Source organism: Takifugu rubripes, chromosome 9, assembly GCF_901000725.2.
Source record: "Takifugu rubripes chromosome 9, fTakRub1.2, whole genome shotgun sequence".
In the NCBI taxonomy this organism is placed as follows: domain Eukaryota; kingdom Metazoa; phylum Chordata; class Actinopteri; order Tetraodontiformes; family Tetraodontidae; genus Takifugu; species Takifugu rubripes.
In genome coordinates this window covers 5,422,579-5,436,368 of record NC_042293.1, presented here as the reverse complement: position 1 = coordinate 5,436,368, position 13,790 = coordinate 5,422,579, and the positions used below count along the sequence as shown (strand labels likewise).

Below are 13,790 nucleotides of genomic sequence, written 5' to 3'. Positions count from 1 at the left end.
TGCTAACAGCATTATTTTTTAGTCAAATAAGAATGTAACCCCAATTTTATAGCTCTGCAGACTTTATTTTCTGAATAAATCAACACTAGGGTGTACACTGGGGGAACAAAACCTGTCCTCGAGGGCCACAATCCAGCCAGACATTGTAGAGGGAGGATGGATGTGGTATTTCTGTCTTTCCTTATCCACCCACAAAAGGATTAATTCACTCAATTTAATATTTTTATTGTATTTATTAACATTTATGATAAACTGGTGCCCATTAAGGCTGCATATTATCTGAATTGTAAATAAAGAAAACCCAAGTAAGCCCATATAAAGGGCAGACAACTGTTAACAAAAAGAAGCTGAAACGTATGAATTAAATAGGCACCATCTGTTTGTTGGGGGGGAAAAAAAACTCCAGAAGAGTCACTGTGCACCTGAAAAAAATTGAGCAACTCATTCTTGGATTCTAGGGCAAAGTTACAATTCAAATATTAATAGGGATGCAGAAAAAAAATCAAATTTTCACATTGCCACATTAAATTGAAGTATAAAACAAAGTGGGGCAGAGAAATAAAAATAAGAGACTACACTCATTTAACTGACTTAAATCTGGAAGTTTTATCATCTACATGATTTCTGAACTGTGGTTTTTCTGGAGGTCCATGGTTGAGAAGGTCATTGTCTATGTCTGCAGTGGCCTCTGCAATTTCCATTTGGATGTCAGTTAATTGCCGTTTCGTGTTCCTGTCTTCTTTGCTATCATCACTAAAGACAGAAGCCTCTCGCTTCCTCTTGCAGACCAGGCCAGAGTCTTCTTCTCCAATACGTCCCTCATGGAGTCCCAGAACTCGAAGACACACAATGGCTGCTGCTTGCTCTGCTAATTTCTTTGACTTCTCCCTGAGTGGGAACATAGTTAAACACAACTACAGTTAGGGATCCTATTTTGTAGGAATCTTTTTAATATTGTAATTTACTGTACTTTTAAAGGACAAACTGCTAAAACACATGCGTGTTAAAGTGTGTGCACAGACCACAATGATGATCTGTATTTCTTCTGTGCAACAGTCACAACAGACTGAAAAGCTCTATCCTGAGGGCGCTGTTTCTGAAAAAGATGATGTCCATTGATGTGAAATTGTGGATGTAATGAAATATCTATTTCATTTTATCAAAATATTTTAAAGTAGCCTTAATGTGACAAATTACCTAATTTTAAAGACAAACCTCAACTGCTATCTTTACATGGTGTGTCCATACACGTCTCCAGAGGTTAGAGGTTATCAGGTTTTTTCTGTTTGCCAAGAAGATTTAAACTCTAATTTTAAGTCCAATGTCACTGCATTTACACCATTCCTTTTTAGATGAATGTCAATTAAGCTCCAAGGGACTGTGAATGATCGCCTGTCCAACTGGAAGGCATTTATATACTCAGCCACTCTGAAATTGGTACATGTTAAGGGCTACAGCCAGGGCAGCAGGTAACACATCTGCTGCTGATGTTCTATGACTAATAAAATGACCAATAATGACAATTTAACAGAATTCAGCTAACAGTTACCAGAAAGACAATTGCTGCAGTTTGGAGACAGTTGTGGGAACTCGAGATAATTTGTGTTTCTTACCGTCTCATACAGTGGTTGCTCCAGTTTCTCTCGGTGGGTCCATTCCAGCAGTAACATTTTTGGTGTAATTGGTGGCACATAGTTCCCTCTGCAATGACACCAAGTAGTTTTACCTTCAGAAATATTTTTGGAGTAAATTTACATGAATACAACATCATTATGTATCACAACTGTTAAAGACATACCTTATTAGCAGACTAGGGAAACTCAGCAACATTAACTCAGCTATTTTATTATTATTGTTATTACTACTATTATTATTGTTGTTATTATTATTTTTGTTTTTTGGGTTCGTTTTTCTTTACCATCCATTAAGGACAGACAGGTGCAGAGGTTAAGTGGGGCCAGTAGCATAATGAGGTATTAAAATTCATTTTAATAGCTCTCTTAGCAATGGAAACTAAACATGTCAGGAATTAATTGCTCTGGATGTGTATTTTATGTTGTGTTGATGGATAGAATCTGACGATTTTCAGTAACTGAACTCAAACTGATCATCCACGACTAAATCCAGCTGGTGTTGATCCATACCTACAGCATGTGTAACTCCAAATGAAACCAGTCACAACAGACTGAAGAGGTTTCCGTCCAACTACTGTTTCTGATCTTGCTATAAGAATTACCAACAGTACTGCTGCTGGCCATTTATTTTTTTAGAAATCAATATTACAACTCTGGAAAATCAGGATGCAGATTTCAACTATTGTGCAAATAAAACCTGTCAACTATATGTACTATTTGTACCATTTTGTCTTAATTGAATCTGGGCGACAAACAAACCTTCCTTTAGATTAGAATGTAATCATTGAAATTTACAGTCTACATTATACACCTTGTCACCAAAACTGAATTGCATGATTAACATTTTTTTTGTTGTTTATAATCATCCTACCGGTACATGTATATGACGTACATACTTCATGTTAACACTGACCGCTCAAACTTCACTGCCATGGTGATGACATCCCCCTCCATGATGGGTTCATCCAACTGGCTTATGTTCTGCTGAGCATTTCTCCGGGACTGGATCCATTCTTGGGTCTGCTGGTAAAACCCCAGTATCCCATATGCCTCACTGAAATTCCAAAGACTATATTTTGACATACGTAGAATGTGTGGATTTGTTTCAGGAACAGTTAACATAAATTAAAGCTATACAGCTAAATGAGCTTTAGTATTTTGATTTGTCAACTTGAACTTTTTTCATGAAGTATATCACAATGACCTTACCTGGAACTGAAATTGGGTCATGTGAAATGTCTGGGAATTGATAGAATTATATGCAGACGATACTCAGATATAAATGCAAAACAGAGCGAGGGCAGCTTCTGCTAGACATTTGCTTGACTGTTCCAGGATGTCAATGCCTGGAGACCCAGAGAACAAAAACAGACCTGGTCCCTCTTATACCTTATTTTAAATCCAGTTCCAACCTTTGGATTACAGATAAACATTGATTTAAATTGGATCAACAGGTCATTTCTGTTGTTAAAACCAGTTGTTATGACTTGAGACTTTTATCCAAGAATAAAGTTGTTTATCTTATGGTGATTATGAGCAAGTGGTTCATCTCCCTAATGTATTTCAGAACTCCTAAATGTCTACACCTCATGAGCTCAATCTCATCCCCAAAAGTAGGCTAAACCATGAGCTTTCCTGTGGCAGCTCCTAAACTCTAGAATGAGCCTACAATTATAAATAAAGATTTCCTCTACATTTAATTTAATTTCTTAAAACTTACTTTTTTCCTTGACTCTCAACTCGGTTTGAGAGTTATGCGATCTCTGCTTTTGTTGTTTTATTCACATTTTATTGCATCCTTGTCAGAGTTTCCATAATTCCTTATGTTTTTAAGATATTCATTTTAAACTATACCTAATCTTTCTTCTTAACTCCTTTTTTTTCCTTTTAACCTTGGCCTTATATGTAAATCTCTGTGCAGCAATTCTGTGAACCTTTATGTTTTTGTTAATATATTAGACAAAGTATATTGGATTGGGGAAAAAATACTGATTAAATGTTTTTTCAATAATTATTATTCTTTATAAAATTATGATAAAAACACCACAGGCAATCTAAAACAACTGTATTCTTTCATTTTCTGGAATATAAATCAGTAATAAAGGCAAATATAAAAATAGCTGGCACATCTTGATTGACAGCTATGTTCACATTATTGCACAAGTGACCTTAATCGAGTTTCCTCACTTCAACCTGTTTAATCTCAAACTTGCAGACTCTGGGGAACAACATAAACAAAATAAAAAGATTTCTTCACCTGTCTGGTCCCATAAAGACAACAAAAACAAAAAGGCAAAGAAAATGCGAGAGACGATATGAGACAACACACAAACAATGCTTTCAGTCTCTAAATCAAATTAACTTAACTGAAAACTTTTTGCTGTGGCTATGAAGCCGCAAAACTGAGGAATAATACTGACGCTGCCTTTGAAATGACATGAGTATTTGCAGGAAGAAGCTCAGAACCTAATGATACCAATATCTGATAAACAGTGAAAAGAGAATTATGCAATCACTGATGACGAAGACAGCATGCTGAGGGGAAAACTTCACAGTTCCCCAGCTTATGCTCTTCACATGGATGTTAGCACAGAGGAGAAAATGCCCATAGTTTGATATTTGTTCATTACATGAAGTAGAATATAATGCACAAGGATATTTTGTACTGCCTCCCTTTTCTTGCCCAAGCAACGTATAATGTCCTCCGTGATTATATGGAGAAAAAATAAGGGGCATTTGGTAGGATTTTGCACAGACGGGTCTCCCATCAATGGCAGGACAACAAAGTGGTTAGCAAATCACATCACCCAACGAGGTTCAGCTACAATATGGAATGATTCCACCATGAGCAAGTGAACCCATCGGAGACATACTGCAGCAGGGTGTAACCATGGTCAACTACATCAAGCCACATTCCTCTGCACGCCGTCTCCTGCCAAACTCTATGCCCATGTGGGCTCTATGAAAATTTACTGTTTCACATAGAGGCATGGTGGTTGTCCAGAGTTCACTTGTTGGAGCAGATTTCAAGTTGAGAAACAAACCATAGTACGTTGTCAATGAAAGTGAAAATCTGTTGATTTTCTGTGTGACAGCAGAAAATGTGCCTATTTGCATATGTAACAGATATCTTGCCTAAGTCAGGGACATCCCGTGACCCCGAAAGGGATAAAGCGGTCAAGAAGAACAAGACAAGCATCATAGGAGAACAAAAATATCCTGCAAATTAGTGATCGTATCAATGAATTCAGGGTGATAACTTAAATCAGTTTCGCGCATCGATAAATACTCTATAAAGGAGATGTGTAGTCACCAGAAGTGCGTAGAAGAGCATTCACCATATATTTTCCAGATGTAGATATGCCAAAGGTAGAATGGGTAAGAGACCCCTTTCACTTATGTGATGCAGGTGCAATGCACGCATCAGGGCTTACTTTTCACAAGTGGCAGTGGACAAATTCTGCCTGAGAGCAAATGTACCCAGAGATCACACTGTGTGCTTTAAAACTGCTGTTTCCTTTTGAAAGTACAATTTGTGTGAAGTTGATTCAGTGCCCTTGTGTGTATTATGTCAAAGTACTGTTTCATAATTCATTGCTTGAGAAATTGTTCAGTATTGATTTCCAGCCTTGTGAATACAAACTAGCCTGAATGTTCACAGATATTCTGAGCAGGGAAAATAAATTTATTTTGTGCAGCAATCTGGCTTCTCTGTATCTAAAATACAGTATAACAAACTTGATCAAAAAACTAATTCCAAAAAAAGAAATGTCTCCAAAGTCCCCAGAAATTGTCAAAATGAGTTCACAAAAAGTGGAAACGAAATTAGGGTTTGACCATAAGCAAACATATAGGAGTGTATTTTTGCAGTATGAGCACGCAACGGCGCATATGTGACCCACAAAACATTACATGTAAACAATGGCAAATTGAATAATATGCGCAATAGAATTGTGTGCACATACAGCTTGGTGTACAAAATCACATTCCACAATAGTGATTGCCATATCTTTTCAAAGACCCCGAAAGGGACAAAGCCGTCAAGAAGATGAGAAGAGGAGATAGGTAGGAGTGTTTGTCACCTGACACAATGTTATTATAATGGACCCAGTACTTTCTCTCTGTATTACAAAAAGATGTTTCCTGAAAGAAATGTTCCGTAAAGTGAAAATCTAGCTTACAACCAAATGTATAGCAGATATTCCTCAAGCATACATTTCAAACATGTTATGGCACTGTCACTTTGAAATGATCAAGATTACAGTTGTGCCCGGTGATTAATGAGCCTCTTAAACTCTAGTCCACCTCCACAACTTACATGGACAAGAGTGGGAATCAACAAGCCAAGCATCAAGTACCTGAAGACAGTATTCATATTTAGAATGATTTTTGTACAATGGGAGGAAGCTTGTAGCATTCCACTGTTGGTCTGTGGTCAAAGAAATTTGTTACCTGAGTCTCAGCAGTGGACTGGCTGTCTGAACTTGCTTCCCCAAAGGAGACTCCACTTTGTCTCGTAGCATCTGACATAGGCAGTATTTCGTGTTGAAGGCATGGTTTTCATAACGGATTGCCTGTAGAAAAAACACCCCAAACAGATTCTGGTCCATCACAGAAGACACAACTTGGGTATTTCACACACTTACACATAAAAGGCCACAAATGTCAGATTTTATAGAGGCCAGAAGGGTTGAGGGGATAGTGAAAGAGGACAATTTATGTTTAACTTGAACAACCAACTTTGGTTATGACAGCACAGGGACAATCTGACTTACAGACTTGAAAAAGCCCAAGGCTCTTATCCAGTCTTTCAACAAAATTAAAGAAGCCTTTAAGACAAGCGTTATTTATAACAAGTTACAAAAGTCACCTTGGTCACCTTGATTGAAGCGCTATCAGCTTTCACACTTTGTTAAGTGGGAAGTTGATGTCTTACTCTGATACCAATGTGGGGGTACCAACAAACTATCAGATGGGCCAATTGTAGACATTGATCCCACATAAGATGTGCACAGGTAAAATGGCATTATAAAGTTCTTAAGATCTGCTTCAACAGCCTACCTAGTAGAATGAAAAGCTGCTATATTTCAGAATTTCAAACACAAGAATACAAAAAAAAACCCACATATTTCAGGTATTCCTCCATATGACCTTCTCAACAGGAAATGGTCCCCGTTTGCTAAAGATTGACACATTCCACATCGCAGCTCGGGCCAACATGACAGATGAGGTGCCTGTTGCCACCCTGAAGTCTTCAATATCACTATTTGTCTTCACTAGATCCAGAGATCCCTCCGCTGCAAAATTTACAAGACACCATTTGGGTTAGCAAATTTTTTGTAGCTCCTTTGGCTACCAAATCCTACCTGTAACCAAAAAAATATTTTGAGATATTTCTGCTATTGGTGGGTTTAGTGATATTGTGTGATTAGTGTTAGTGTGATTACTAAGGTGATAAACAGTGTCTGACTCCAAAGCTATTTTTCTGTTACCCAATTTCATGACATATTTTAATTCACTGGGGAAAGGTTTATCTGATTTACTTGGCAATGACAGGGATGGAAACACTCCGAGCGATGGTCCGTATGTAGTCACAGTGTACAGGGTGTCTGGGGCGTTCCTCCTTGAACCTGAACACATAAATTGATAAAATGACATAGGAAGCCCTCTTAAATTTACCCTTGTACATCTAAAAGTTGCGAAATCTAAAGCTAAAATCCACTTTATGTTTTAAATATCTATACTCTTGTCCCCAAATTTAGCCCTAGTTCGGCAGGACCATCATGGAAATACAGCACAAGATCCCCTAGATGGGCTTCACAGAGATGTTATGAATGTCATAAGCAGATCAGAAACATAATGAAACAACTTATATGTATTTACACATTGTCCAACATGTCAAATGTGGGAAGTAGATTATCACGTGTATGTCTGAAAAGGCATTGCAATTTTATCCTTCATAATCAAATGATTCTTCATAAATAAACAATTGACTTCAGTTGTAAGTAAAACACAATCAGTAATCATTTATCTAACATTACAACATAAGTGATACACATGTCATAAAGCATAAATGAAAATACTTTGCATTATATAAAATAAAATCCTACAACTTAAATAATGATTGGATGGTAATGATGTATGAACATTATGTCTATTAAATTTAAAACAAAATCTTTTCCAGTTTACTTGACCAGTGCAGTATAATAAACATATCAAAATAAAATAAAATGTATTAAAAAGACAGGGTGGGTGTTGTCCATGACATGTATATACTGCATGGTACTTTTAATGCTCAATTATGAGAGCTGGAGTTTACCTGCCATGAACAGCGATGGCTGCAACACCAGTCTTCTCAATCCTCTGAACTAGACTGATTGTATCCTCAAGCTTAAACCACAAAGAACCATGAAATCAGTAAGAGCAACTGTTTCATTGAAGGAATACATAACTCTGTTTTCATTTATTACCGAAGGCAGGATTCGGATTTACATGTGACAGGTATGGACACTCCTGTGACCAACTTTCCAAGGATCTGCAGATTGGAGTCATTTACTCAAATACCTGCTGGTCTTCAGCATTATGAAATCAATTTTATTTCAATTATAAACATTGTAAATGTTTCTGTCTGACATCATTGGACGGAAGTTTGAACAGTGTATCAGTACTCACAGCCTCAATCTTGTCAGGATCAGCGAGAAGGGCAGCTCCCATCCCACCCTGCAAAAGATGAGAAAACAGATCACTGAGACTGGAAGTGAGGTGGTGTGGTTGAGCCACGCTTGACGCCCTGCAAACATAATATCTACTCCGACATTCTTAGAGCAATCATGTCATTTCAAGTCAACATCTACTGCACACAAGCTTGTTATACTGCAGTGATAAGATTTTATTTGCCATCAAATTGTGATTATCAAAATGGTTGCTCACTCAAACCAAATGGCGTAAAGGAGTGACAAACCAGATAATGTGATAACATCCATCGGATCAGTTTTAAGTATTAGCACCAATTCACCATTGCTATGTCACTTCTTATTTTATTGGACAGCATGTTCATTCTGACAGCTGAAAATGTATACTTATTGGCAAGACTGATAATACAAAGTATGTACATCCAGACTAAGAGGCATTTTGGAATTTAAAAATTCAGTTTTGTGAAAAAAAAAAAAAAAAAAATTCAAATGCCCTACAAGTTTGTGCTTTAGATGTTAAAACAATATCATGTGCGACAATTTGTGAGATACATTTCCCCAGTTTGATTTTTGAAACTTTAACAACCTATACGAACCTTGTTGTACTGGTATAAAGTGTATACTGTGTATTGAACGTGCACATTGTATGAAAAATGTAATTCTGCTCAGTCTTCTCTTAGTTAGATTACTACGAAAATTTTAACTGACTTTTGCAATGACAAAAACTGATTTGCGGTAAAATTATCAGCCATTGATCAAATCAGGTTGATAAAGGTTGAAGGAAAATATTTTCCTGAGATCACAGGTTGTGACTGGCATCTCACCTTTGTGGAATATTCTTTAGGACATCCCCATATTCACATCAATAGCAGCTACATCTCTCTCCCTGGATGAAAAAGAGACAAACTAACAAGATTCAATAAACAATTATTCCCTAAACTACACTGAACAATATTAATTTATCCAAAGTAAGATCTCTGCATCGACTGAAACTTGTTACGGTTTTTCTTGAAACCGTTTTGCCTTCTCTCAAGAAAGGTCTTCAGTTCAGTGTATTTATATTTACAAGTAAAACAGATAATGGACTAACACTACTACACATAACACTACATTCAAGCAGCTTTCAGAGTGAAGGCCTATATAACTCAACAATAATACTGGCATAATTTATGAATGTGTAAATGTATTTTTCATCTGCACTTATTTAGTGTGAGTATTTAAAAAGTGTGGAAGTAGCATAGCGATAATCTCAACAGATAACAGTAAAATATAGCTTCAAGGTGTGAATAAAATGCTGGGGTAAATATTTGAATTATTATATGTTCATGTAGGTTCTCAATCATCTTTCTAGATCTAGATCATAGTAACCCATTAAGGTCTATCGGTCTGTCAACTGGACTGAGAAAGAAACTGGAAGATGTTCTCACCTCCTAACCGAAAACCAGAACTAAAGAGAGCCTCTTCCAATTTCCTTTACAGTCCAATAACAAACTCCAATAGACCTTATGGGTTTGGAAATTCTCCAGGGTAGTGAATAGGTTGTGCTAATCTTCTTGAGTTTATACTGAAATGTTCAATTCACAGAAGTGGACTTACACAAGCTGGGCTACTGTCACAGGCTCTGTCCGGATCAGCAGTTCCCTGTTCAAAATAATTGTCAGTGTGAAACCTAAAACTGGTGATGCTTTATGATGGCTTTGTCTCACCATCTGGAAAACAACTTTGTTTTTCTCTCTTTCACAGGTTCTGAACATCACTCGTTCATCTGGAGCAACCAAAATCCACCGTCTCCAGCACCTCTGAAGAAAGACAAAAGGGCAAATTTAAAATTTAGGGAAACGTTGAAGGTCCAATGCAAGGTTCTTGCATAGCACACATTTAAAGGACAGATGTGGGAAAAAACTGGTTGAGGTTTGATTTCTCAGACTTTGTTTTCCCTCAAAAATGTATCGTGCTCTGTGGGTATTTTTCAACCGTAGCGACAGGGAGGACTGGTCAGAGTCAAGGTAGAGCTGAATGGGGAAAATTTTAAATATACACAATACAATAAGGACCCTGACATGAAGCCAATCAAACATCTCTGGAGACAACTATAAATATCTGTCCACTGACTGTCCTTATGCAATCTGCCAACTTGAGAGGCTTGGCAGAAAATAAAGTTATAATATGCCCAATTTCAGGTGTGTCCACCGGGTGAGGAAGAAGACTGGGGGCCGTGATTGCTGCTGATGCAGTACTGAGTCTGAATAATTGTGCCTGTGTATTTTTGACTTTTCAAATATAATTTTGTAAAAATAACATAAACCAAAGCTTTAACATAAAATATGTGGGGAAAAGGTGAAAAGCTTTGACAACATTCTGACTGCATATTAGCAGGGTCGTCATTTCAAAAGTAGCAGGTCCAGATGTGGTGGGAAACATCTACGACTAATGTGCACTTTCCAACACAGATGTTGTTTACATGTATACATGGCCTTACTCCTTACTGCATGGAAATAAAACTCACCATTTACAACCCGGTGACACTGTGCCATCTTGATGTCAATCAGCTCCTGAAACCAACAATACAGAGTTGACAACACTACTAATTTCCATAACGTGATTTTCTCCTCACCTCACAATAAACCACATCAGCTTCCATAGTCCAGAGCAAAAGCCTCATGGGCAGAGTCCCAACGCGGACCATCGGACCTAGGCGTTGATGTTGCTGAAACTTAGCCTAGACACTGCCATTATGCCTCAATCATCCTGATAAGGGAACACAGTGGGAAAACACCCCTGTAAGATCTGCCTTTTAAACGATCCATGGGTTCTGATACACTGAAAAGCATTTCCTCGCATGAGGTCGAAAATTCAGAAGATGCAAATTTCAGCTCTTATTCGGTGCTGTCTCAATGACTTGGTAAGAAAGTCATTTCGCTAGGCAAACGGTAAGGTGGACTTTCCTAAACTGTGTATATTTATGCAGGGGTTCCACTTAGCTAGGCTAACTTTCGTCTCCAACTCAATACTGTGACAAACTACCACGTAACTGTTAGAAATCAGGCCACTTACCGGCATGTGATGTTATCATTAACTACATCCGAGTACAGCGACTCATCAATGTGGCGAAAAGACGAAACGTGCGTTTTCACTTCCTGTTTAGATGTACGTCATCGTGACGTCTATGTTTTCCGGTTCCTCTCTGAAGGAGAGTTTTTTTTAAGAAGGACTTTGTTTTTTAACATAAGAAGCTTATAAACCAACAGATATGCATAGCACACGTATATTTACGACAGGAGGTAAAGAACTCACAGTAGTATGTTTATTGTTCACAAGTGAGTTTGTTTGCTTTTTGGTTGGGCAGAAAATTTAAGGGAAAAAAATGTCCTGAGCTCACTGTAAAAAGTCAAGAAAGGGTGGATCTCATTTTTTTTGTGCAAATTTACATTTATGAATATGTAATTTTGCTCTAACAAAGTTAAAAATAAAGGTTTTGCTAATTTCTTTCTTTGTTTTGATAAAGTCAAAGGTCCAACCAGTACAATGCTCCAAAATAACTTATCTCAGTCAATGAAACCACTGCAGTACAAAGCTGCAACTGAGTCAATGCACACCAGAGGGATAGAGTACATCTTCATATGAGTATTTCACTTAAACTAAAAATCAGAACTTTGCACAGCTCAACAGTCTTAGTGCACAGTGCCTCTTGTGACGGGTGCAGTTTGGACCCAAATGCAGCACTCTGGAAAGCAGTAATGACTTTTATTAACACACGGGCAAACAGGAACTCAGGCAGACAAGGAAACACAGGAAATAGTCCGTTCTTCAGGCTCTGGGGCCCGCACAAAGTCTATGGGTTGCAGGCTCGGGGAGTGGGACGAGCAGCAGCGAAGTCGGGGCCGGGCGGAGAAGTCCTAAACCAGGGTGAGCAGACAGGAACCAGAGACGCTGAGGCAGAAGTCGTATAGTCCGGGGGAACAGGCAAGGCAGGCAGAAACGAAGACAGGCAGGGTCGGTAACGGGTAATCCGGCAGGGAAACAACGCTGGAAAGTCTCGCATGAAAGCAGAAGAACAATCTGGCACTGAGTGAGTGTGAGGCTGGAGAATATACAGTATACACTGGTAGGTGAGCTGAATTGATGAGTGAGGGCAGGTGTGTGATCAGTGACTGAGAGCAGGTGTGTGATCAGTGACTGAAAGGCAGGTGTGGTGATCAGAGGGTGTGGTGTGAGCAGGGCAGTGGAAAAGTACTGGGACAGGAGGGAACTGGGGAAAAGGGGCTGTGACAGAACCCCCCTCTCAAGGGACGGCCCCTGACGTCCCAAAAACAAAGTCCAAACTGAGCCGGGTGGGTGGAGGGGGGCCTGGAGGAGGGCTAAATTCTTCAGAGGCCTCCGTCTCAGCTTCCTCTTCGTCCTCGTCGCTGGAAGGCCTCGGGATGACAGGCAGGACAGAGTCTCTAATTGGCACCCCCACCAGCATTGGGGATCTTGGGAGGGCTGGGGTCAGGGTGACAGTGATGGAACTCGCGGATGAGCTGCGCATCCAGGATGTGACGGGCCGGGACCCATGACCTCTCCTCTGGGCCGTATCCCTTCCCAGTCTACGAGATACTGAAGACCCCTTCCACGGTGGCGGGAGCGCAGCAGGCGGCGAACTGTGACGGCAGGACCCCCATCAATAATCCGTGGAGGTGTGGTGGTGGCTGAGAAGCAGGCCATCAACGGACTCTCTCGAACCGGCTGATCTGGAGACATGGAAGGTGGGTGGAATCCGCATGGCACGGGGCAGCTTGAGCCTGACAGCCGCAGGGTTGATGACCCTTCTCGATAATAAAACGGCCCCGATGAACTTAGGAGCCAGCTTCTTGGACTCCACCCTCAAGGAAGGTCTCGGGTCGAGAGCCATACCTTCTGCCCCACCAGGTAAGTGGGAGCCCGGGAGCGACGGCGGTTGGCTGCCGTCGAGTAACGGTCAGCTGCTCGTAGGAGAGCAGCCCTGGCCTGGGTCAAGGTCTGGCGGCAACGGCGGATAAAAAGCCTCGACGGACGGACAGGAAGCTTCACTCTCCAGGGCTGGGAACAGCGGCGGCTGGAAGCCATAGGTGCACTGGACGGGAGAAAGTCCAGTGGCGGAGCTTGGTTAGGGTGTTGTGGGCATTATTCAACCACAGTAGCTGCTTGCGAACCAAGGGAGGTGTGGTGTTCTGGACGCATTTGCAGCGAAGAGCCGTCGACAACTCTCCTGAATTAACCTCATCAGATTGGCCGTTGGAATTGAGGGATTGGAACCCAGAGGACAGGCTTCCGGTGTTGGCCCCGATGGAGGCTGCAGAACTCCCGCCAAGAATACGGACGTGAACTGGGACCACCGATCAGAGACTACGTCCGGACGGAAGGCCGTGGAGCCGAAATATGTGCTTGTAGAACAAGTTCAGCAGTACTCTTGGCGATGGAAGCTTGGGTCAGGGGCACAAAGGGG

At 40.1% G+C, this 13,790-nt stretch overlaps 1 protein-coding gene across 1 annotated transcript; it reads right to left on the bottom strand.

The window, feature by feature from the left end:
- Positions 1-213: 213 nt before the first annotated feature.
- dus2 (dihydrouridine synthase 2) lies at positions 214-11,496 on the bottom strand. The gene is given in 22 exon segments (XM_029842056.1): positions 214-888; positions 1,023-1,096; positions 1,614-1,701; positions 2,548-2,604; positions 2,607-2,692; positions 6,092-6,208; positions 6,760-6,780; positions 6,783-6,926; positions 7,105-7,111; positions 7,178-7,264; positions 7,954-8,024; positions 8,105-8,121; positions 8,124-8,169; positions 8,307-8,354; positions 9,151-9,177; positions 9,179-9,212; positions 9,829-9,890; positions 10,033-10,101; positions 10,103-10,125; positions 10,833-10,878; positions 10,941-11,074; positions 11,381-11,496. Coding segments are annotated over 21 exon segments (1,506 nt in total). The 5' UTR covers positions 11,013-11,074; positions 11,381-11,496; the 3' UTR covers positions 214-578.
- Between the last annotated feature and the right edge of the window lie 2,294 nt (positions 11,497-13,790).